The 26,573-nt window shown below is 38.8% G+C and overlaps 3 protein-coding genes across 5 annotated transcripts; 2 read left to right on the forward strand and 1 right to left on the reverse strand.

The window, feature by feature from the left end:
- The first annotated feature begins 5,349 nt into the window (after positions 1-5,349).
- Positions 5,350-10,885, forward strand: LOC133848273 (trichohyalin-like). 3 transcript variants are annotated; one of them, XM_062283770.1, is made up of 3 exons: positions 5,350-5,508; positions 6,001-6,524; positions 8,031-10,885. In XM_062283770.1, exons 2-3 carry the CDS (start codon positions 6,057-6,059, stop codon positions 10,569-10,571), a joined length of 3,009 nt encoding a protein of 1,002 aa, XP_062139754.1. In that variant the 5' UTR covers positions 5,350-5,508; positions 6,001-6,056; the 3' UTR covers positions 10,572-10,885. The 3 variants fall into 3 exon arrangements, with proteins under 3 accessions (XP_062139754.1, XP_062139752.1, XP_062139753.1); XM_062283768.1 differs by having other exon boundaries at positions 5,350-5,503; positions 5,895-6,524; XM_062283769.1 differs by having other exon boundaries at positions 5,434-5,449; positions 5,895-6,524.
- A 609-nt stretch (positions 10,886-11,494) lies between these two features.
- On the reverse strand, positions 11,495-16,654 carry LOC133848132 (protein suppressor of forked). Its single transcript, XM_062283555.1, has 9 exons — positions 16,386-16,654; positions 16,004-16,326; positions 15,664-15,939; positions 15,297-15,600; positions 14,808-14,999; positions 13,853-14,266; positions 13,566-13,673; positions 13,188-13,506; positions 11,495-12,063 (listed from the first exon to the last, which is right to left on the reverse strand). Exons 1-9 carry the CDS (start codon positions 16,419-16,421, stop codon positions 11,816-11,818), a joined length of 2,220 nt encoding a protein of 739 aa, XP_062139539.1. The 5' UTR covers positions 16,422-16,654; the 3' UTR covers positions 11,495-11,815.
- A 4,673-nt stretch (positions 16,655-21,327) lies between these two features.
- LOC133848789 (myb-like protein AA) lies at positions 21,328-26,557 on the forward strand. Its single transcript, XM_062284482.1, is given in 2 exon segments — positions 21,328-21,662; positions 25,408-26,557. Coding segments are annotated over 2 exon segments (1,404 nt in total). The 3' UTR covers positions 26,477-26,557.
- Positions 26,558-26,573: the final 16 nt, after the last annotated feature.

Raw genomic sequence — 26,573 nt, forward strand, 5'->3', positions numbered from 1 at the left:
CTTGTTTTTTTTTTTTCTTTCGTTGGTTACAACCAGCACACTCATCAATTAGGCAAGGACTAATTACACAGTTAGTTGGGGAGTTGGAGTGAGATAACAACCAACCGACAAAACAAAAACAGGGTATAAAAACTAGCCAGATTTCATTTTTTTCTTTTTGAACACTGTCCCACAATAAAATACTTTAAAAAGGCTTAATTTAATACGAAAAATTTATAACACTGGACTTCATTTGCAAACAAAAAAAGGAAGACTGTATTATCATTTCGTTTTTCATTCGGAACACATTAAAAAGAAACCCAATTTGTTACGCTTGACTCGTAATTAACGCACGGCAAAAACTTGTTCACACAAAAATGGTCAGGGAATTTTTTTTAGCACAGCGACACGGCGATAAATATAAGGGTCTTCAGACATATGTATGGTTTAACTATTATAAAAGTGATGATTTTCGCGAATATAAATTGCATTTTCTCTTTATACCAGCTACTTATATGGTAGAAGGGTATTTTAATTTTGTGCCGGTAGGAAATATATGTAACAGGCAAAAGAAGGCATCTCCGGCCCTATAAAGTAAATTATTGATCAGCGTCAAAAGCTGTACTTCAAAGCTAGAGTCGTGATTTTTGTCACATGCAATATTAACCTAATTCTTTATGATTCCCAAAAATTTGGTTTCATCAGATAATTGTATAAGTTATTAAAGAAATATATTTTTATAGTGAAAAACGGATTCTTTTTGCTGATCTTAGTTGCTTTGACGGACAATATGGTATATTTTGCGCTCTGCGGTATATTTTGAATCAATATATCAATATACCTAAAATATCATTTGATATATTTTAGTATTTTTGCGGTTTTGGTGGTGGGTATCTCAAAGTCGAGCATACTCCATTCACTTTTTCGAAAAAGATGCAATCAGAAATAGACTTTGAATAATATATTTCCAAACAAGTATATTAGTGTTAAGAAGCCTACATTATTATTAAACGAAATGCCAAAAGTGAGGGGTTCATAAAAACGTACACATAAAATCGCAAGTTTTTACCTGTCCTAACCACTTTTCAAGATATTGAGTATATCTAACATTAAAAACGAAATTTATTTGAATGATTAAATAACGTGATTTATGTAGAATATTTCATGTTGTTTGTCATGACATTTAAAGTTTAGAAATATTAAGTATACGTCATGATTTCAGTACCATCATTAGTAATAAGTACCTAGAGTTAAATTCACTTATTTATTACAAACATCAATAATTTTAGTTGAAAATATTACCAAAGAAATGAAATCTTACACTTATAAAAATACCTTCTCTAGCACAAGCATATTAAGAAAATTTTCAAATATACAAAAGAGATAAACTATTTCTCTATTAAATTAATTAACTCGCATTAATTGGTTTCTGATTACAAAGCTAATCAAATTTCTTTCGGCACAAGTCGATTTTTTTCGATTTATAAAGGGTAGAAAAAAACCAAAATCTAGTATATAAAAATGTTGCGGGGCAATTTCATGCAGTTGGTGCAAAATATCGCCAATTTAACCAACAAAACAAAAAAAAGAACGAATGAAAAAAAATTCTCGGTTTTCCGCTGGGAAAAATTCGTGCTTTCATATACGAATATAAAAATTGTGCAGTTGGCGCTTTTACCGCCGCCGTTACCGCTTGTGCTGCCAGTTCTCTTCCTGGCAGTATCCTGTTATCCTAGGCTAGGGATTCGACCTGGAAATGGGCTAGGGATTGGCTTTGAGATTGGGATTGCGAATGCGAATGCGAATGGGCTTGCAAGAGGTTTAACGTAGCGAAATGTTTGCGGTTTTACTTCATAAACAATTTGTGTGTATATTTCATAAATATTGTTATTTTTTTTCTCTTGATAATTTTTTCGCCTTCATCTTTCATCGTATACTTTTTGTTTCGTTTGGTGTTTCGCACATTTTATTTGCTGGTTATTACACAGTTTCTGACGGGACACATGACGCCAGGCATTGCAGGACAATGTGGCTGCCGAAAACGATAACCAAGGGGCCAAAGGATGCGTTTGCAAAGGATCAACTTTTTACTGTGAATATGGCGGAAAGTCAACGTGTCTGTCTGTCTGTCTGTCTGTCTGTCTGTCTGTCTGTCTCTCATCTCTCCTTCCCTCTCTCGCCACTTCGTTCACTTTATCTCCTTCTTTCTGTATGAATTTGTAGGCAAGGCACAAGAGTGACTTCTGCAGTTCTCCATTGCTTTTAAACATGACCAGCGGCTGTCTGTGTTTGCCATATGCGTTTGTTTATTTACACACACACCCAGGAATATACACACACACACACCAAATGAGACGCACACACATGCCATGCAGTTGACACTGGCAACGCGCGCGAAAGTTGCAGTCAAAGCTCCCTAGGGTCGTGTTTATCTTGCGCTTACACTGAATATTCCCCTTAAACTTCGCTCTTATAGCACACTGAGCGAATGCAGAGTAACTTACATGAATACTCAAGCAATAAATTATTCAATACCACTTGTTTTATAACCAAATTTTAAATTACAGATGCAAAAGGTATCAAGTTTATAAATAAACAACAATGAAATTACAATTGTGAGTTATATTTAACACGATTCTTAACTTATCTAATTTGCAGAGCATCAAACGACACCAAAGACACATCTAAATTATATTTTTCATTTAATAAACCCATTTTAAACCCATTTTAATTGGGTGTTCTACAAAACTAGATTGAAATAAGCTTGATTTAAGATAACAACTTATTTTATGATTCAAAATCTTGATTCAAAAATGTTATATTCTAGATTAAAAAGTAGATTGCAAATCTAGAAGTAAGATTTTTAGGTTGAAAAAATATTAAATAAAGATATTTATGCTAAATTTGCCTGTTGAGATTAAAAACTTCTAATTTGAAGATTCAAATCTTGAGTCAAGATTGTTTTATTCTAGATTAAAAAAAAAAGATTATAAATCTTGATTTAAATATATATGCATATATAAAGTTTCGAAAAAGTTTAATAACATAAGTAATATACTACACATAACTAAGTAGTATACAACATATACAACTTTATATTACAAGGCCAATTTTTTTGCATAAAATTGTCATATGGGCAAAAACAACATCATTCAACGTTTACATACGATTTTTCACAACTTTGTTCATAATAATGGCCACAAATTTGTACATTTGTGCTAATTACATTGTTTTAGCAGCCTTTTTCTCACAGTGTGCTGTTAATACTCTTCAATAAGCGACCATATTGCTGTTGAAATCAAGAAAACCCTTTTAAAATTGCTAACTAAATTTATAATTATAATAATAATATTGCCAGCTTAAATGTAAATGGAAACAAAATAATGAAATAGATATAAAAATCATTTACCTTAAATACGTTTTAAACAAATATTGAAATAAAAATTTCAAATATTAATAATTAAAAATTTTAACTTACCAATGTATAATTCAACTCAAGAAGAACATTTAAAGTTCGCCATGTTGGCTCACTGGAGATTTCCTTTTTCTCATGTAGCTGTTGTTGTTGCTTTTAGTTTTGTTTTTGCTTTTGCTTTTGTCTTGGCGACTGTCATTGTTTTGCCCTGTTGCCGTTATTCCGCACAGTTTGGCTGCAAAGCATTTTATTGCCACTGCACGTTTTCATTTTCATGCAATTTGTCTCGCACTCGCGGGCAAAGGCTTTCATGGCAAGGGGGGTAGGGAAAGGGGCATGACAATGTACCCCCTCCCATGCCAGCAATAATAATAATAATATCGTAACGGCGCCAACGCGAAATCATAGCCCTTATTTGGTCCCAACAGCATTAATAACTCGTTTATCATATCTGCATAACTGGAACATACACACACATACACACATGTGCGCACTTGTTTGTTTGTATAGGCGCATAGACTTTCTCGCGTGACACTGCATTTTGCCATAGAGTGCAAATCCCGCAAGTAATCAACTTTCTCGCTCCGTCCAATTGTCCAACTAGCAATTTGCTCAGCCAGCTAGACAAAGAGAGAATGCTTCACTTATTGCACACACACGCACTCACACTAGCGTGCAGCTGTTTCACTTGCTCCGCAAGCAAATATCATTGAAACTCATCATCAATTGGAGCCTTCCCGCTTCACTAATTCCGTTGCATTCACGGACACATAACACATCGCTCAATAAGTCCCCGGCCTGACATAAAGCCTTAGATGGAAACTAAATTGATGAATAAAAGTAAATTTTTAGAAAAAAATGTGTTTTTCCCTCTCAGGCCGGGAACTTATTGAGTGGTGTGTTACACATACACATACGCATGCGTGCATTCGCGCCTTGTAGTCTAGCAAGGTTTTTATATGTATGTATGTGTGTCTATTTTTCTTATATGCGCACCTGTTTCACTTGTTTTGCTGCATCCAACTTGTTGCAATTATTATTTTATTTGATTTGCAATTGAATCTGAAACAGTGTTACAGCGCCGCGACGAAGAAGCACCACTTATAACCGACCGAAATGAACACAAATCTTATTTTTAAATTGCCACCACTTTCCGTTTCACTAATTCCGTTACACTCACACACACATTCGCATGCGAGCACTCGCGGGTTGCGGACTAGCACGTATTTTTAGATGCACACCTGTTCACTTGTTTTGCTGCATCAAAATTGTTGCAATTATTATTTTATTTGAATTGCAATTGAATCTGGAAACATTGTTGCAGCACCGCGACGAAAACGAATCACTTAAAAACGACCCAAAATAACACAAATCTTATTTCTAAATTGCCACCACTTCCCGGCTCCCGAATACCGTTACACTCACGCACATACGCATGCGTGTGTGTTTATATTTTAATACGCGCACTTTTTTCACTTGTTTTGCTGCATCCAATTTGTTGCATATAGTATTTATTTGATTTGCAATTGAATTTGGAAACTTTGTTCCACCACCGCGACGAAACATCACCACTTCAAAACGACCGAAAATAACAACAATTTTCTTTCCAAATTACCACCACTTTTTTTCGGAGTAGGCGCGCGCGAAGCACCGACAAAGATGTAACTACATATCGATAGTAATTGGCGGCGCTTATCGATTTGTGATGGATGGGCGATTACACAGATTATGCTAATTAGAATTAGGGCTGCGCACTCTACATAACTTGAGACAAAAAAAGGATACGCCATTGTGCTTAACTTAATGCATATACTGATATTATGTTGCAATTACTAATAAGGACAATTAAATAAATTAATTTGCAACTATTTCTGGGACATTTGTGATGCATTCATCAGTTTTGAAACAGTGGCACCACTGACATTCTCCAACATTCTCCAGCCCTGGTCAACCACAAGTCTACCAATGTCATTTGGGAAGCAGCACAAAAGGCGGCTGTTGTGCAAGAAGAAGCAGAGCGGAGATCAAAGCGAATTCGCCAAGCAAACAAAATGTGTAAATTTCAATTGCGGCAACGACAACAACAATGTGGGAACTGTGCGCGCAGACGTAAAGTGAATACAATTGTTTAGATGGGGGGACAGCGCTCAGCTGTTGTTGTGCACTCACTCACACACACACGCTGCTCATTTGCGCGTTGTCATGTTTATGTTTGTTACGTTTACCTGTTGCCCACTCACACACACACACGCACGCATACAAAAGAGAAAACGTGAAGCAGCAAAAGAGGCAAAAGTCAAAGCGAGACGAACCAAAACAAGATTGTTGTTGTTGTTACCCAGCAACAAGAATACCTCACATGTGTGTGTGTGTGTGTATGTGTGTTGAGTGAGCAGGCGTGAGCATGTGTGTGTTTAAGAGTGCAGGTGTGTATGTGAGATGGCCCGCAACGGGTTTGTTGGCCCGCTGCTTGAGCTCTTTGGCATTTTCACAACGTCAGAAGCCAAGAAGCTGCGCAGTCGCAATTGTCTCGCAAAGCAAAAAGGCAAACAACAAAACAAAAACACAGAAAAAAACAGATCTAATAACAAGTGCGTCCGATTTAGAAAATAAGCCGCTTAAAAAGTGACAGTAAACAAAATACGAGTCGAGTGCCCGACAGATGGCGCTGCCCAACATTGAGGAAGTGCGTCAGAAATGCGGCACTGTTTACACTTGGAATTGCGCTGGCGAACTCTATGGCATCGAGTGTGAACTATGCGAGGAGCGTCCCCTCTGCGCCCTCGACGAATTCGCCGAGCATATGGAACTCTGGCATTCCGATTGGCAGCAATCGGAATTGTCATCCTCATCCTCATTATCATTATCATTATCATTGTCCTCGCCTCCCATTGAGGATGAACTTATGCACGAAGTGCTCGCCGAACAGCAACAGTTCATTTGTCCAGCTGGCGACTGCGAGGTCAACGAACTCAAGCAGCAACTTGTCCAAGAGCTGAATGCCCTTGACACGCAGCAGCCAGCGACGCTGACGTTGACGTTGACAGCGCAACAGCAACAACAACAACAGCTGCTACTCGTCGATACACTTGGACCCGAGGAGCGAGCGCAACTTCGCCACGATGACGCTGTAAGTGCAAAACACAAATACTACATAGATAAATACTTAGCCTAACTACCGTTTAAACAACTAACAAAAACAAGTCACTTACCTTAACTACCGTTTTTTTTTTTGGTTTTAACCACTAACCAACAACTCCCAACGGAGGCTAAACTAAGGCAACCTAAAAGACCGTCCGAAATCTACACTGCAATTCAACATATCTTCTAAATTTGCTTAATTTTTAATTTTATCATCACAGACGTTTTTACATAATTTTATTTAATCTTAAAAATTTGAATTTAACTTTAACTAAATCAAAAACTTAGAGCTCCTTAAAAATATTATATTGAAATTAATATTTTCAAGACTCTCAGAAATCTACACTATAATTTAACAGATTTTCTAAAATGACTACACTTTAAATGTCATAAAAACAAAAACAATTCAAATTTAATTTTAAAAAATGTTTAAATTTATTAAAGAAAAAAAGAGAATTAATAAATCTACAAAAATTAAGAAAACCAATTAATTTAATTTTAAGCAAAATCAAAAACTTTGAGTCCACTATACTCATTGATTTAAAATATTTTTATTTTTATTTTAATGCAAATAAAAATGTTGGGGCTATCCTGACCTACCTTAAATGAATGAAATTCTGGACCTATCCCAAAATTATATTTTATGTGATGTTTGTATTGTTTTTTTTTTTGTTCTACCTTCATTCGAGTGAATTATACAATCTTCCATATAATTACTCAAGCTTCGAACTCCAAAAACGCTTATTAATTATGAATTTATTGAGCTATCCCAAAATTATGTAATAATGTGAATAAGTATGATAGATATTTATACCCGTTACCCATAGAATCGAAGGTTATTAACAGGCAAAAGGAGACATATCCGACCCGATAAAGTATAAATATTCTTGATATTCCAAATATAGCCTTGGTATATTTTTAGTATTTTTGTGATATTTTAATTTAGTATATTTTAAAATGTTTTGCTATTATTGAGCAAGTATCTCACAGTCGAGCACACCCGACTGAAGTTTTCTTACTTTTATTTCAATTCTACTGAATTTATGATTATTTTCATACAGTTTTCAAGTTCCTAACTTGGCCTATAAAAACTTGCATTTGATTTTCTTGACTTAATATAAGAATGTGGTTTAGTGATAGTTGTTAGATATTTTTTCAATTCTAATACAAAATTCTAAACAAAAACGTATTATTTATGAATTTCTAGATTTATCGCAAAATTAATGTAGTATGTTAGATATTTTTGTAATGATGTGTCACCTATTTTATTTCAATTTTAATAATCTTGTGGATACATACTTTCATTTAGTTTTCAAGTTACTAACTTAAGCTATCTTGTCTGTCTTGGCCATCAAAAAATGGTATAACAAATCTGTAGTTTAGTGATAGTTGTATGATATTAACATATTTCAATTCTAATGATTTTCTCCTAACTTGACCCATGCAAACGTGTTTATTAATGAAGCTTTTTCTCTGTTTTCGTTTGTGTATATAGAGTTTACCTCCCGCTGCGGAGAACAACAACCAAAAGCTATCGTCGGAGCACGTGCAACAGCTGATCGAGTTGTATCGCTCCGAGACACGCCTGTGGAACCAGACGCATCCCGAGTTCCGCAACGTGGAGCTGTGTCGCGAATCCTGGCGTCGCATCACTTCGGCGTGGAGTGCGCACTGTGGACGCAGCTTTAGTGTCACCGAGGTGCGAATCCGAGTCTCGACGTTGTGCCAACGTTACATCAAGCAACGCGAACGCCTCGATGCCGAGGGCGAAGGTGGCAACGATGAACTCGATGATGGGTCGAAATTCGTGCACTACGATCAACTGAGATTTCTGGGCGAACAGCAGACGCTGCTGAAGCGTCAGGAGCACGTTGCACGTGAGAATCGCAAGCTGTTGGAGATCTACGAACACTATCCGATCCTCTGGCACAATGCGCACAAGCGATTGCGTTGCATGGCAACGATGCGGCAACGTCATGAGGCACATCGCGGCCTCCAGCTGGCGTTGAGTATGTGTGGCATCAAGTTGTCCGGATTGGCGATGCAACGTCGCCTGCAATCGTTGCGCAAACGCTATCGATTGGAGAAGATACGCTATTTGCACAGCGTCGTGGAGGGAAAGCAACTGCAATTTGTGGCACGCTTTGAGCACTATGCGGAAATGGAATTTCTGCACAAACACATCGATCCCTATGTGTGTGCGGTGTGTGGCAAGATCTTCGAGCAGCTGCCCAGTCATCAGGCGCACGTGCAAAGCGGCTGCGAGGGGCAACAACAAGTGGTCGAGTTGCAGCAGCAAGTGGAAAAGGCAGCCACATTGGGTGAGCTGATGACACAGCTGGAACAGCAGCAGCTGAGCGAAACGTTGCCACAGGTTGAAGAGCAGGTGGAGGCGGAGGATCAGGAGCAGACGAAGGAAACAAGCTTACCACAAGTTGAGGAGCTGCCGCTGCAGCAACCGCTGCACAATTTGAGGAAGCTGAAGGAGGATCAAGCGGAGCCCAACAACGACGGCAACACTTATGCGTTGCGTGTGCGCTTGAGCTTGCCACAAACACACAAACTGATCGAACTGTATCAGGCGCAACCGCAGCTCTGGGATCCCAATCATCTCGATTATCAAGCGCGCGTGGAGCGTCGCCAGGGCTGGCAGCAAATCGCCAGCGAGTTGAACTCATTTGCTGGCACCAGCTACAGCTGGCAAATGCTGCATCGCAAGCTCATCGATTACATCAAGTATTATCGCCGCGAGAGGCAGCAACGGGAACAGCAACGCAACGATCAGCAACGGGAACAGCGATGCAACGATCGGCAACAGGATCAACAAAACGATCAGCAACGGGAACAGCAAATCGATCAGCAACACGATCATCCAAGCGATCGGCAGCACATCATTCAGCAACACGATCAGAAACGCAACGATCGGCAAAGCGATCACCAAAGCGATCAACAACGCAACGATCAAAAAAGCGATCGACAACGCAACGATCGGCCACGCAACTGGAGCTTCTATCAGGCCTTCAGTTTCCTGGATGACATTGTGCCCATCAGCTGTGAGCTGCAGAAGACATTGCAGCAGCGCGAGAGCAATCTGAAGATCATTCAAGTGTATCGCAGCTACGAGCAACTGTGGTGCACCCAACATCCGGATTACACGAAGCGCAAGCAGCGGCAACGTCAGTTAGAATCGCTGTGCACCCGGCTGCAGGAGGAATGCAATTTGCAGATCAGTTTGGAGCGCTTGCGGAATCGTTTGATCGAGTTTCGCTGTCAGTATCGTCAATGCAAACAGGCGCGTCTCGAGGCTGTACAACGCGGTGTGGCCTGGCAGGCCAGCTACGAGTATTACGAGCCGTTGCAATTCCTCGAGCAACATGTGGCACCCTTTGGCTGCGGTTATTGTGCAGATAGCTTTAAGCGACGCTCGGATTTTGTGCGCCATCAGCGTCAGGTGCATGGGCAGCAACAACGTGCAAGGAATTCTTCCACGAATTCATCTTCGCTCGAGCACATTTGCCACATATGTGGCATGAAGTTCTCGCTTCGCACCAGTTTGTTGGCACATTTGCGTCGCCATCTCGGTCAGCGGACGCATGCGTGCAACGAGTGTCCCAAGAAGTTCTTCAACTCGACCGCGTTGCGTGTGCATCAGCGCAGTCACACCAAGGAGCTGCCTTATGTATGCGAGCATTGTGCTCGGGGCTTTGTGAATGCCAGCAAGCTGAATCAGCATCTGAAGCGTCATGCCGAGCAGCGGGATTATCCCTGCTCCCGTTGCGATAAGGCTTTCTATACGGCCCACGAGCGGGATCGACATACGCGTGCGCATCTCAATATCAGGGACAAAGTGTGCCCGTATTGCAATCGCGCTTTTGTTGTGGGCAGCGCTTACTATGCCCATCTCAATCTGCATCGCGGCGAGAAGCGGTACAGCTGCTCGAATTGCGGACAACGGTTCGCTCAGTATGCCGGACTCTATAAGCATCGCAAGCGATGCACAGCCAATGCGAACGGTGATACGGGCAACGAGAAGTAGACACCGAGAGAGATATAGGAAAGGTCACTCTTCATTCATTGATGGACTTCTTCTAGATCAGCTTTTATATTGTAAATGAATTCTGTTTACTGTTTACCAACTTGTAAACTGTATTTCTTTCTTATTTTTTTGTTCTTCTTTCATGTTGTTTTCGTAAACGTTTTACTGCCTAGAAAACTACGTTATTTTTAAAATCTATTTTTCTAGCTTTTAATATCACATTTTTAACTTCTCATATTAACAGACATTTCATTGTTAATGCCACATTCGTAAAGGTTTCACTGGCTTACTCGGCCAATGCGAATGATGACACTTGCAACAACAGTAGCAACGAGAAGTAGACACAGAGAAAGAGAGAGGAAAGTTCTTCATACTTCATATTTGATGGACTTCTAAGTCTTTTTTTTTTTTATTAAAATTTAATTTCCACTACAGTTTCGAAACTCGTTATTATCACACCATATTTATTCATTTAATTTACTTTCAGTCACATTCCTAAACGTTTTGCTGGCTGCTGCATTACTATCTTTCTTTTTCTTTCTATATTTATCTCTAGAATTCAAGCTGCAAATGTTCTTGTTATGTTATTTTTGTTCGCTTATGTATATTGCCATTTTCTGCCCAAGTAAACTTACGTAAACGTTTTACAGACTCTATGAATTGGACATATTTCTTCTTTTCTCTCTATATATATCAGTCTCTATCTGTCAAAGTAATACTAGCAAACGAATTATTTCCATATTTTACTGCCGAAAATAATTCTTGCCTTGCGTTGCTTTTGGTAACGTTTTACTGGCTTTGCCGTCCATTTTTTTTAATTGCAAATTGTACTTTAGCAATTATTTTTGTTTCCTTACATTTTATTACTGCATTCCCTCGTCTTCGTGAACGTTTAAAAAAAATCCCTGACCCATACTCTTAAATTGTATTTTTGTTTCTCTACTCTTAAACTAGTTGTATTAGCAAATACTCCCCAAATAAAAGAAATAAAACTATTTAAGCTTTAATGTAATGCACGAGGCTAATTCCTTGTAATAAACGAAAAATAAACCAATATTGTTTTAGTTTTTCATTGTTTTGTTTAATGCTGTCTTCTAAATATCGACTATTGTTTACTACTAGTATTATTATTATTATTTTTACTTACAATCGTAGAAATTGTTAAAAAATTGTTTGGGGAGGGGGAGAAAAAAAATTGCTAAAACATTGAGTAACCAATACACAAAAAAAAATAGAAACAGTTCTCAATTGGATTTGGCGAAACGCTTGAGTTGTCGCAGGCGATAAATATCGTTGGTGGGCGGCGCCGAATTCTGCAGCTCATCATCGCTGTCATCGCCACCAGGCAGCAGACGACGACGTCGTGGCGGCATCGCTGTCACGCTGTGCTGCACTCCTGTGTACGTGCTCGTGTCCACAATCCAGTGCACCGATTTGGCCAGATCAAAGATCTTGGGCGTCAGATCGTTGTCGCCATTCGGTTGAGGTGCAGCTACAAAAGAAGAATCCCAAAAATATGTTATTAAAAGAAGTGAGCAGAAATTACTATACAATAAATCGATTAATAAAAAGCTTAATTTCAAAGAAAAATTATACAGCTTATACGACAAGTAAAAAAGCTTCAGTCGAGTGTGATCGATTATTCGTATTATTCTTAAATTATACCACATTAATATACCACAGAATTACTTAAATATACCACAGATTACAGTTGGTATATTAAGATAGTACTAGATTTAATGATGTTCTTGACCACCACATGTACCACAAAATACTAAATATAACAATGGACATATTTGATATATTAGAGAGCACAAGATTCAATGGTATATTTTAAGTGTAATACTATCTCAATAAACCAAATATAACTTATATATACTATATACTAAAGAGATAGTTGTACATTTAATGATAGAATTTAAATTTTAAAAAACTTTCTCAATAAATCAAATACAATCTTTGGTGAATTTTGTATTTATCCTATATATTTAGTAGAGTAAAAAATATACCACATTGTAAGTAGGTTTTTTCCCTATACAAAAGTATTTCTTAAATAACTTCTACAATTTATATTTGTAGAAATTTTCAGGATTTATGAATACTCTTGTTGTTATTGTATGTACCAAAAATCTATCTTCCAAATTACGCTTGTTATTCATCATTCATGCGGACAGACGGACTGATCAATAATTTACATACATATTTATGGAGTCGAAGATACCTCCTTCTGCCTGTTACATAAATTTCTTACAAGCACAAAGTTATAATTCCCTTTTACCCTATGGGTAACAAATGTAATTCATTTTCAATTAAATTGATTATCCATTGCTTGGGCAGCTGCAACTTTTTAGTCAATTAAATAAGAGTTGTATGTATATAGAAGCTCCCTGTACAAATCTATTATATTATGTGCCGTGCATTGTTTTGCTTTGATTTGATTAAGACATTGCTATTCATACTATACTCTTTATGCATTTAAAAAAGAATTCAATTAGCTTTTCCCTGTATACATTTATCATAATATGTGCCGCTCATTGATTAGCATCAATATCACACAACTGCAAATTCACAGCCAGAAAATGTTGTAAGGTCTAACAACAACTATTGCGAACTTACACTCTGGCAGATTGAGACGCATAAAGATGTCGAAGAGCAGCTCCACGCTGACGAACGGGCCACGGAAGCTGTTGGGCGGCGGCAGAGCGGCACAAAGCGCCGCCAATGCCGGCGGCTGTGGAAAGACGCCGCCGGCGAGCGGATGTGCACCGGGATGAGCGCAGGAGCGCGGCTTGAAGGGAATCATCTGTGTGAAGTCAGGACGTGGCAACGGTTGCGCTGCCTCGCCATCGGCCTCGGCATCGTTGTTGTGACTATTGGCTCCAACACCGACAACGCCGCCGCCGCCTCCCACTTTGTTCAATATGATGCCCAAATTCTGTAACAAAGCTGAATTGATAAAGCCGCCGAGCGAAGAGAAATGTGTGGAGAACTTACCTCAGCATATCCAATGGACTTGAGTTCGGTGCTCGTGCAGGGATACAGATCGAGAAACTTGTAGCGATCCACCAGCTGTGCCGTCTCCTTGCCCTCGTACTCTTTAAGCTGAAGAAATGAAGCACAAACATTAGTGAAGAAAAATGCAGAAAAAATAAATACAAAATCATCTTAAGACTGGGCATATTACATAGATTTCTTAGTACAATTGAAGTGCATGCTTTAAAATAACGATTTGATGGCCTAACAAATATCATACAATCTTAGAAAGAATTCCTTGAACTTACATTTTCAAATACAGCACTGCGACGCCGCTCCACCTTTACAATGCTGGACAAGTCACCGATATTCGACTCGAATTCGAGAAAACGGTTCCACACCTCCACGCTCTTGTGTGGCGACAGTCCGCCCGAGCTCAGGACACGCTCGAAAAGGACCCGCGTATTGTTATCCTCGTTGAGATGCGACAGATAATCAATGTAGCACATGACGTACTCGGGACTGCCGCCGAAACGCTTCAATCCCAATTCAAAGATACGAAATGCAATCTCCTTGTCCTTCGAGCAATAATATTCCATCAGTGCGGCCGCCACAAAGATGTGGTAACGTGAGCGAACATCCTCGCGAGCCTTCTTGAAGATGCCACGCGCTGATTTGATGCCCTCGGCGCGTCTCGCAAACTTCATGTACTGCACATAGACCTGAACGAAGCGGCGAGGAAAGAAAATATATAATTAACAATTTTAGAATAACTTGTAACAAGTAGAAATCTACAGTCGAGGGTTCTCGACTGCGGAATACCCCATTTTCAATTAAAACAAATTAGTGCGGTATTCATTTTAAATTATACCAAATTAATATACCATAGAGTGAAAAATAAACCAGGTTGTCAGTCAAACCATCTAAAATGCGATTGCAGGACGAAAGTGGGCGTGGCAACAATTTGAAACAAACTTGATCTGCGTGCAAACATCACAAGTGCTGCAGAAAAAAAAAATATAGCTCTATCTCTTATAGTCTGTGAGATGTAGGTGTTTATACAGACGGACGGACAGTTAGACGGACATATGGACATTGCTATGTTGTCTCGGTATTTGATGCTGATCAAGAATTTATATACTTTATGGGGTCGGAGATGCCTTCTCTGCCTTCACAAAGTTATAACACCCTTTTACGCTATGGGTAGCGGGTATAAAAAAGCGTTTCTAATTAATTTCAACAGTTTGCTGCAGCGAGACTCACCAGCGTGGGATCAATGTCGGGCAGCGTGAGCAGCTTGTTGTACATGCTGTGCACTTTCTCGTACTTGAGACGTCCCTCCTCAAAGTCCGCATAAGCAAAATAGAGCAAGGCATTTCGATTTAGTACACCGTTTATGGAACGCTCCAAGATATTGGCACACTCATCCGCAAAGATTTTGGCCGCCTGCACATCCTGCAATAGTCGAAACGAACATTAAAACCAAGTCTTATAATTTTTAAATACAAGAAAAGAATCTTAAGATTAAAGGCATAGCTAAACTAAGTAAAATGCGTGCGGCCAAACGCAAAGGCAACGCAGCAAATGGATTAAATGAGTTGGCAAAGCCAACAATCAAGCCATGTGCCACGTTACCCAAGTGGCGACACTTCACACAACAAAGAGCAACAACAGAATGATTTCGATTTTGAAAAGCATGATGTTCTCCTCTATTTTCGATTTTTGGTTAGCATTCAACACTCGACTACGCACGCCTTTCTCGGTGAGAACACGTGCGCTGGTATCCAGAAACTGCGATGCCTGATGCCAAACGGCCGGATGATGGGTCAACACCAGCAGACACTGTTCGGTGGCAAACATGACGCGACGCGTCACTAGGGCCGTGTCCTCGGTGCGCAACGGATTCGATTTTTCATAGGTAATGAAACGTTTCCACAGCTCCACTTGTTTCATCTCCTCCTTGGTCAGTGTCGGTGGCACCGCTGGCAAATTGCGATTCAATCCCTTTGTATGATATTCCAATTCCTTTGCCACACGTCGTGCATTCATATAATCCCTGCAATACACAATGTTTAAATAACTCGGTATTGTACAAAATTGTGAACCAGTTAGTACGTACTTGGAACGCTCTAGACTCATTTTCTCCGAAATAATCGGATTGATGTTATGCTCGAACGCAATGTAATCCTTCCACAGCTGCTCGATGCCCACAATGGGAGTCACAACGGCCTTTTGATACACACGTCGCACAGCGGTGATCTTCTGATTCTCGGCATAGTTACCCACGGCTTCGACGCCGCGCAAAAAGTATATGTAATCCTGCCAAATACTAAACGAATGCAAATCCATGCCAATCTTCTCCAGCGCAAAGTCATAAGCCTGAGCCATCTTTTCTCTGTGAAGTGAAGTGTATAGATTATTTGTCGAACGCTGTGATTGAAGTGTGCTTGCCCACTTACTTGTGCGTGCTGAGACCCGCTTTGGTTTCCTTCACATAAGTCAAGTAGAGTTTCCATAAATCAATGTTCAAGATTTTGACCAGGCAACGTTGGAAGAGCTTCTCCACACGTTCGTAATAACGGCTGCGCATCTCCATCTCTATGTAGAGCTTCCAGTATCGTGCTGTGGTGGGGAACACATTCACCAGCGACTCGTACAGACTGCGCACTTCGTGAATGGGACGCGTTTGTGCCTCACGCAACATCACCGACCACGATTCGATGTCGTAGGGACGCAGCTCGACAACTTGTTGGGCGCGCACCAAACGTTCCATGCCCCATTCCTACAGAACACATAAGCCAAAACCAATAAGCAATATATTTTATTATATTATGCACTTACTATGTCAATTTTTATCAAATCCCTTGCAGAAGTCATTATGTTGTTGGTGTTGTTTTGCCGGCTTGCAAATTTGGAAGTGTGGCTAATAATGTTTTGCTGCAGCAGCGGCTGCTTTTCTTCAGTAGTGTTGCACTCGATATAGATATTCACTCACAATCTGCAGTTCACTAAACCATAGTTTGCATTCAAAAACAAAAGAAAAGAAAACTGTCGGCAAATAAAATAAAATGCGGCTTCTGAAGCAATCGTGCAGTGTGACCGCACATACACTTGCCAAATATACTGCACTCAATAAATATACTGAGCCATAAAAATACCAACTGGGTGACTTCGATGCTTTCGGAGCACCGATCTTTTCAACAAATTTTGAAGCTACCCTATTCTTACAAAAAATTAATTAATTTACGAATTTTGCTTAAATAATTTGTATTTTTTTAATTTGAAGCTTATACTTTGAAATGGAAATGATACTCACATAAACTAGACCTATTTAAAGAGTATTATTAACCATAAAAAATACAAAATTCTAATAAAACCAATAAATGTTCTTATAATTGTTCTGAAGGATTGGTAATAATTATTATTATTTCATCGTTGCAGTAGAAAATAATTTAGTAATTTTTTAATATAATGTACAAAAATAAAAAAGCGATTCTCTTAGAAAAAAATCGGTTTTTTTCTGTCGAAAGAAAATAATCGATTGTTGCGTCGATTTAAAATCGAAACGGTTCCAGTGCTTCAGCTCACAATCAAATTGACACGCTACGTCGAACTGTTAACTTCATTCGCCTTGTTGGCGTAATGTTTCAAAACAACAATACACAATTTACGTAAATAAAGAAATACATAAAACACGTTATTTCAGTTGTGTATATATTTTGTTCATATATTTTTGTATTTTTTTTTTGTGTGATAAATAATATACAATTTAAAAAGCTGAGACCGTGATTTGTTGTTGGACAACAGCTTGTTGCTTTCGATGCTGCTCTGCGCATAGCGGTAACTTAACGTTATTTGGCGTGATGCCACCTTGCCATAAAACTCGTCTATCGATTTACATATAGAAAAGTGCAAGTGCATATCGATTCACAGCGATACATCGAGAGCCACAAAAAATATCAAATAACAAAAACGAAACGAACGAAAAACAATCAAGCGTGGCAATCAAACGAAACGAAACGCATTTAAATCGACAGACATATTGTACTAAAAATCAAATAAAATTCGTAAAAATAACGTGCATAATAATAAATGTTGAAGAAAAAGTATGAGGATGAGCTCAACGTGATACAAAAGAAAAAAAAGAAAAAAAATTTGTGTGCTAATTGGAAGTGACAGTTTTAACTGCCAACAGGAGAGAGAGTGAGCGAGAGAGTGAAAAAGTAAGCACCCATACACACATCGACAGGACCAGCTGTTGTGTTGAACAACGACAAAAACTAAGAAAGGAGAAAGAAAGAAAGAGGTTAACGTTAACATTGTGCTTGGTAAGCAATCAATACGATTTATCTGGGCTTATTTTTGTTTTGTGTCTATTGTTTTTTTCACATAGTATGTATTATTTCCTGCATTTTGGTGTTCCCGTTGCGCTCGAAACTAATTTGCAATTAATTATTCAATGACAATCAGTGGGCCAAGTGCAATGCCTGTTTCCTGTTGATGTATAGTTTGTCTATATTTGTTGTTGTTGTTGCTGCTGCGCTGCTTCCTGCGTCGCGGCAGAGGTTTATTGACCGTACAAAAAAAATAAGTGCACAATGTTTCTGTGTGTGTGTGATAAGGCATAATAAGTGTGTCACACACACACACACACACACACAGAAGACGGCGACAACAAAAATTACACGGCGGCTTTTGTGTGCAAAGTGGAGCAAAAACTTTTTGCTCATATTGTGATTGTACATTTGCCCATGAGTGTATGTGTGTGTGTGTGTGTGTGAAAGGGAAAAAACTCACGTATGCATGTCCAACACACATACACACACACAACATAGACAAGCTGCTGTCAGTGTCATTTGACGAAACTCTCAGGCTCTTGTCCTCTCTATCGCTCTCGTTTAGTTTTTGCGCTGTTGCGCTCCTTGCACAACATCATCATCATCAGCAGGGACGTCAACAACATGTCGACTTTTAACGCTTGTTTTTTAATTGTGCATAGTTTTTGCAAAAGGCATTTAAGTAGCCTTTGGCCTGGCAGGCATGCGGTGTCAAATGGCGGTGGCGATTGCGAAGGCGAAGGCGATGGCGATGCCACTTTGCCTACATTGAGGCGCAAAGAGGTATAAACACAGACACACGTACATACATAATACACATAGCCTAGCGCTCACGTACTCACGCTAGCCCCTTTCACTAGCTGCCTCTCTCTACCACATTGTATCTTCTATGTTAAGTCTTTGCAAGCAAATAAACACAGCAATTACTTGAAATGGGAACTGTTACACACGCACACTCACGTGCTAATGCATGTGTGTGTGTGTGTGTGTAGATAATGCTATCAATGCGAGGATTTGTGCGAATCGTTTGAGTTTCTTATGAAATATTTATTAAATGGACATGACTTCCACCCCCGCCCCCCTACCGCGTTTCCCATGCCTTGCACTGTCCGCACTTAAGCTGAGTTTGCTTTTTAATGGGTCTGCTGCACCAATTACTCATATATAATTTTGTACAAAAGTGGAACGTCAAAGGGCGCCATCTGGGGGGGCGTGTAACAGCAGCGGGTTAGCGGGTAAGGTTTGTCTGTTGATTGATTATCAAATTGCCACCAAAACTCGCCCAACAACAGTTGCAACAACAACAACAATAACAGTATAATAATAACTCACTGACGGGACGTATGTATGTGTGTGTGTGTTTGCTTGTATTTGTACATTCATTTTGTTGCTCTTTTTTCGCTGTGCTTCCTTTGCTTCGCATTTTGCAAGCGGGTAAAAACGGGTAAACGGTTAAGCAGATTGTGCTATATGTGGCAGGAGGGAAAGGAGAATGGAGAAGGGGGGCGGGTTAAGCCGGCGCCTTGCCGTCTAAATCCCTTGACGGAGGGAGACGAGCATTGCATGTTTGCATACAATCAAATACAATATCTAAATTAATCATTCAATCGCATTAGTGCGCCACAGTTCCCCTACAAAATAGACATGTGTATTTCTTCTTCTTTCTCTGTATGTATGTATGTATGTGCATTACTGCATATGTCGTACGTGTGTGTGTCAGTGTGTAAGTGTGTTTTGCTCATCAAGTGCTTGCATATCAATCTCAATAAAAAATACTTTATCAATAACACAACAAAAAGTTCAATTGGCTTATGAAAGAAATGACGTGAACACGTCACAAGAGAACACTGTTAACATTTAGAGCAACTCATCAAATATTCTGCTTCCTGCTAATGTTAAATGGTTGACTGTTAACATGGGTCTTAACATTGTAATGATCTGCTTAACAGCTAACTTTATTAGCTGTTGCTGTTAAAGTGTACATGTTAATGTACAGCTGTTAAGAAACTGTTAGAGAAACTTATTATGGTAACTAGCGCCCAGAATTAATAAAAGTAATTATTTTGAAATAATATATCCAACATGCTTAATAAGAGGCTTATTGCAATTTTGTATTTATTGTAATTAACGTAATATTGGTCTAAATCGAAATAACATAATAAATAAATAATAACGTATTCCATATTCTACATAATTTGTTTATGATTTTCAAAAATGATCTAAAATTCTATATAATTTTAAATGAAATACTCCTTAGTGTAAACAAAAGTCTCCGGTACGCTTAACACACGCATTTCTAAGAAACCTTCCAGCCAAAAAAGCAAATTTAATGGTACAGCAAACCTCAAAAGAGTTGTTAAAGTGACGCTATTAATGTTAATGTTTTCTTTGTATCCTTACTACTAAACACTTTCTCCCCCCAAGCAAATTTCAACAAAAGTTTTGCGTTTGCGCTTTCACTAACGTCATCACGTTGATGTGTATTTAATCAATTGCTCAAGCGTTGTCACTCGGTATCTCTGTGTGTTTATGTAGAATTCTAGAAAAAGTCAGTCGAGTCTCCTTCAAAGTGTAATTAGAGAGCAGCTGCTGTATTGCAATGAACCTATCGCTTATCAGCTGAGCTCGTTGTTCAATTAAGTCGAGGCCAATTCACTGAACTGAGAGATCACATCATCATCAGAGATCTTGACTACCAAGTTGTTCCGTAATGTGTCGAGCAAAGAGCATCTAAAGTACCCAAAAGACCGAGCAAACTAAAGTACATTGTATACATCTATATATGTATTATATATGTATATTGTATATTCTTTTTATTATTATTTGTTGACAATATTTGTTTTGTATTTGAATAACAATGTTTTGGGTTATTGTTGCTGACGCGACAGCAACATGCAAATGGATGTATACGTAAGTATATTGAGGTAGGGTTATGGAGTAGGGAGGAGGAGTTAAGGAGTTATGGAGGATGTACCAGTTACAATAGTTAACGACATGAAAACGACTAATTTGACTATTGGCAAAGGCAGTTGTAGTTGTAGTTGTAGCAAGCAGGACGTCTAAACAACGGCTGGAGGGCTCCTTCACTTTATTACATTTCGATGTCAGACAAACAAATCGCTGACTGACGTGATAACAAATAACCGCAAATATATTTGTATGTATGTATCACTACGGATTTTCTGTTGCGCTGCCTTGTTCCCAATCAATGTACACAAAAATGTTTGTACATAATTTGAGGCAGAGCAAGAGCTTAGCATTTTTTTTTCTTCTTCTTTTTGTGGATTGGATTGGATTGGAGTCTCAACGACAATGGAGAGACCCATCAATGTCAAAGTCTGCAGTCTGTAGTTTGCTTTGTTGCCTTCGCTTAAACGGTTCGCTCGCGCGCGTTCAAAAAAGAAAAGAGTTTATTGTTTTTGTTTTTTTTTACCTCATATCTCAGCATGGACTCGACATTGTCCGTTGTGGGCGTGCCGCTGCGTGTGGGCGTTAATTATGCACCGAAATTTAGCATGCGACAAATCTACAGTAAGAAGCACTTTCGCGCTGAACGCTATCGCCACGAGGTCGCCAATCATTATCGCGACTTCAAGATGCAACAGTCGTCACTGTTGCAGATGCAACGACGAATGTTGTCGACGTCGGGTCAGCGACGTCAGCGACGTGTGCGTTGCGTCCGTTTGTTGCGTCCATTGGCGCCATTAGGGGCGCCATCATTAGCGTCATCGTATGCTCAATTCCGTGGTCAGCTGCCCACCCATGTGCACTACTTTCCAAGGTACACACTCATATACACACAAGAACAACACCAATGCTAATTTAAGCAAGTAAGAAAGCTACGCTCAAGTCGGTTTGTCCGACTGTCGGATACCCGCTACCTGTTTTTATTTTTTTTTTTGGGACGAACTCAAGCATTATGCTTACAATTTGTTTGTTTTCCGATTTTTGAAAGTGTGGTACAATTTAAGCTAAGTTCAAAAAACTAAATTTTGTCTTTAGTATTTTTAACTTTGCTTTCCTTAAATTATATCTCTTAAACATATAATTTAGTATATCTAATTGTTTAACTACAGATAGAGTTAGGTATTTTTTTCACTGACTAAGTGTTTTAAATACTAAATTATATACATATTTAGTTAAAAAGTTCAAAATACTAAATAATGTATTTAGTATTTTTTGAATAGTATATTATACCAAATCATATGTTTAGTATGTTTAACTTTGTTTATTATATATTTAGTATTTTTAACTTAGATTTCCTTAAATTATACTACACTTCAAATTGAAGTTAAAATACTAAATTGTGTGTTTAGTATTTTTTACATTAAATGTTTTACTATTTTTAACGACTTTCTTCAAATTAAACCACATTTCCCAAAACAGTTTAAATTACTGAATCAATGACTAGTATTTTTAAAATACTAAATTATATGTTTAGTACTATTAACTGTTTTATAGATTCTAAAATCTTGTCATCTAAATTTTTGTATGCCACTAAATTAAAAGTATATTACTAAAAAAAAGTATTTTATGAAACTTAATCAAAGTGTGAAAATACTCAACAAATTTGGTATGTGTAGTTTTTAGAATCTCCAAGATCTAGAGTTGTGTAAAGAGGCGGACAGACAGACAACAAATTTTCTTGGGTCTACCAATCATAACAACCTCTGTACCCTGTAATATAATGACGGGTATAATGACGGTCGCTCTATGCACACATGTGTGTTTGTGTGTACTTGGGTTTACGGCTAACAAAATGTGGGTGGGTGTGGCGACAGTGTGTGTGCGTTGTCGGTGTCATAAATGTGTCTACATAGTATACACAGGCTGGGCAAAACCCTGCCCCTGCAATACCTATGGAACTTTGCGGTTGACATGAAATTTCCGCCACATCTTCAGCTCGAATTTCATGTGGCCTTTTGCCACAGCTCGAGCTAACGTCACTGCCATGGCTATGATAAGCTCCATAATATTTGTAGTACGGTGCGGTTCTATAATTGTTGTTGTTCTTGTTGTTGTTTTTGGACCCCAGTGGATGGGTACCTTTGGGGTTTACCTACAATTTCACTAAATATATATTATCTATATATATCTCCACACACACACACACACACATGCAAGTAGTATAGTATGATGTGTGTGTATCGCTTTGCAGCTAGTTTGCATGTTTCATCTTGTTGTGACATGTAATCGAGCACGGGTTGGGTCTCTGTTTCAGTCGCGGTCTTCTCTACAGTCTAGTCCCCGGTATAAGAGCCTTGAGCACAAAATGTCAAAGTGTCAAGTGTGTGTAAGCTATGCTCAGCTTTGCAGTTTTAAATGCAATTGACAAACATTTTAATTATTTCACATTTGCATTTCAAGTGGTTGACAGGGAGAGTTGACATAGCGTCCCTTCCTAACCGACCTTCTTGCACTACGTTTCTGCTTTACCAGCTTCACTAAACAGCAAAGAAATGTGAGATTTAGTATTACAAGTTTTTACCTAAACAGCTTTTTGAAGTTTTAACTTTACTTAAACTAAATGAGAGTCCGCTTAGGGAAAGAATTTTTACTTTGCTACTACTCAGTGCCAATACTATGAAGTAGTCTGATTTCGCACTTTTATTTAACATTGACACATTTGACATTTTAACATGGTTGACGAAAAGTTGACAGAGAGCGTCCTTTCCTAACCGACCTTCTTGCACTATCTCTCATCTTTACCATCTTCAGAAATGCAAGATTTAGTATTACAAGTTTTTAACCAAGGAGGTTTTAACTTCACTCAAACTAAATGAGAGTTTGCTTAGGGGGTTTTTATACGAATGTGAAGAATTTTTACTTTGCCAACCTATCAATACTCCGAAGTAGCCTAATTTCGCACTTGGGTTACATTTGGAGACCACGAAGGACTATTTTCACCTAGCAGACAGCACTAAACCGCATTTTTATGTATTCTACTTCCCAGTTGTTTTCCATTTGAAGTGACTTTTGCAACTTTACTGACTATCATTTATTGATTGAGTTGTAAAAATGCTCCATGGGGCTTTAGTCTGCAGGTAACCTTTTCGTTTTGTTTTATTTTTTGGGTAATTCCACAGGGGAGTCTATTTCGAGTTGTTGTTTCATCAAAAGAGCTATTTCCGCGTCGCACTTAACCTCACTTGTTGACATTGCCCATAAACGATAACGATAACGATAAGTAAATAAGAGCCGTGTGTTTACGGGTTTTGGGTGTGGGTGTGGGTGCTGTGCATGCATTTCGGTAGAGTTGTCGAAATCGCTGTTTGATTACTATTAGCTCGTTTGCTGGTGTTTTTTATGTTAATACCCTTGTTGAGTCCATTATATTTTGATCACGGAATGTGAAACGCATTAAATGAGGCTTAACAGAGTTACCTTAACCCTAAACGCTGTCTGTCGGTTTGCTGTCTACTCAAACTAATGCTTCAACTGTTTTGGCTGTCGTGACTAAAACTTTATTATGGCTTCTATTAACAGCATGTAACAATTTTATAGATCGGAGCACTCTATAACATACAAAAATTGGCTTATACATGGGATATATTGGATATATCAGATAAAAATTGTTGAAGTTATTGAAGAAATATAAAAAAAAAAAACGCCCACTTAGTTGCTGTGGCTGACATCTGGTATATTTTGCACTCTATGGTATATTTTGAATGTAGTACTATATCAATATATGTACTAACAATAGCCTTCGGTATTTTTTTAATTTTTTGAAAATGTGTAGCAGGTAGATCTAGTATATCAATATGCCAAATATAGCCGTTGGTATATTTTTTTTTTTTAGCATTTTTGCGGTATGTCAATTTAGTATGTTTTTTAGTATTTTTGTGGTATATTTAATTGGTATATTTTGAAATGAATGCCACAAAGGTTTGCTTTTATTCGCAATGGAAAGCAGGTATCTCACAGTCTAGCAGACTGAACTATAGACTTAATTGTTTTTGTTGATTGACTGTCCTCTCTTAATTCTATTGTCTTAATACGCCATCACATATTTTACATTGAGTTCTGTTAGGTGAGGTCTCAAAATAACTAGAAATTCAAATAATAATAAATGACTTCAAAGGCTGACAAAATATCTATAATAATAGAAAAGTTTTATATTTAAGGAAGAAAAATAAAAGCTGGAAGCTACTTCATAAGCTTCTTATATAAATTTCCATAAAAGATTGTAGATACAATGGAACATTAAACATTGGTTAAGACAATGAAAATTAAATATATTGAATCTATATATATAACTATATCTATATTATAGATAGCTCAATACAGAAATATTTAACTACTGAGGGCATCAGCACTTCGGCATGTCTCGCAATGCTACAAAAGAGTTGCGTCTGCCTCTCGTTTTGTTTATTAGTATTTCATTTTGTTGTTTGCCTGTTTGCTTGTTTGCATTATTGTTGTTGTAATTAATGTTTGCCCCCCTCTCGAACTCGACCAACCGCATTCTCGCCTTTTCCATTTCCACTTCTCATTCTCGTTCTCGTTCTCATTGCTAATTACAACAGATTCGGCGATACGTATACGCAACGTGGACGGCAGACGATTTGCTCGGCAGCGCCACCGGACGACACCTACAACGATACGTTGCGTCGCATCAAAAGCGCCCAAAGCTGTGACGAACTGAAGGCGCTCGTGCAGCGTCAACTCGACTGACAACAGCAGTGGCGGCGTCGTTGTGGCAGCCATGATGGCCGCAACACCAACAGCAACAGCAACAGTAGCAGCAGCAGCAATAGAGAGAAGTCCGAGCAACAACGTGACACTGGCGGCAATTATGAGCAGCGTGTGCTAGATATTAATGCGCTAAATGCGGCGGAAAACCTACAAAAACAGCAACGCATCGACTTCTATACTTATTTGCAATTGGCCAACGGATACTACGAGCGCGGTTTGCAGGCGAACATTAAGTATCTGCAATCGATTGGGCAACGTAATGCGATAAAGCAACAGCAGCAGCAGCAACAGCAACGCCAGCGACTTAAGCAGCAGCAGCAGCGACGCTACTCGTTGGACGCCTGGCCACAACAACAGCAAGAACAAACAGTTGTTGAACAGCAGCCAACAACAATAACAACAGCGACAACAACGACCCATCGATTGCCGGGTAGATTGAGTGCGTTATTGAAAAATTTGCGGCATCGCAAGCGTTGCCAGACTGTTGCGCAAAGCAACGTTGCCATTCGTGTGCATATAGCGCCAGCGCAACAACAACAACATCAACAGCAGCAAGGTAGCATGTGTGATTATGCCGAAAGCATTAACAATCATAATAATCATCACAACAATATTAATAATAACAACATTAACAACAACAGCAGCAGCAGCAGCAACAACAGCAGCAATTGCAATCTGCCAGCAATCGAACAAATTGAACAGCAACAGCGTAAACTTTACGAAATAATCGATAACTTGAGCCAGCTCAGTTTGTGCGATAACAAAAGTGGCGGCAAACGATTACCGCTGATTACGCTCACCGATTACACGCAACAGGTGGCGCTGTATGGCGGCAATTTCGATATTCTTGCCAGTTGTCAATTGCAAATACCCAACGACGAAGCCAGACCACCAACATAATAATAATACAGATAATATATATATATTATATAGCCAACAAATATAATACTCGACAACAAGTGCAATTAATTGCCACACACACAACAAAAGCCATAGG

The sequence above is a fragment of the Drosophila sulfurigaster genome, chromosome X (genome assembly GCF_023558435.1).
Source record: "Drosophila sulfurigaster albostrigata strain 15112-1811.04 chromosome X, ASM2355843v2, whole genome shotgun sequence".
Lineage (NCBI taxonomy): Eukaryota > Metazoa > Arthropoda > Insecta > Diptera > Drosophilidae > Drosophila > Drosophila sulfurigaster.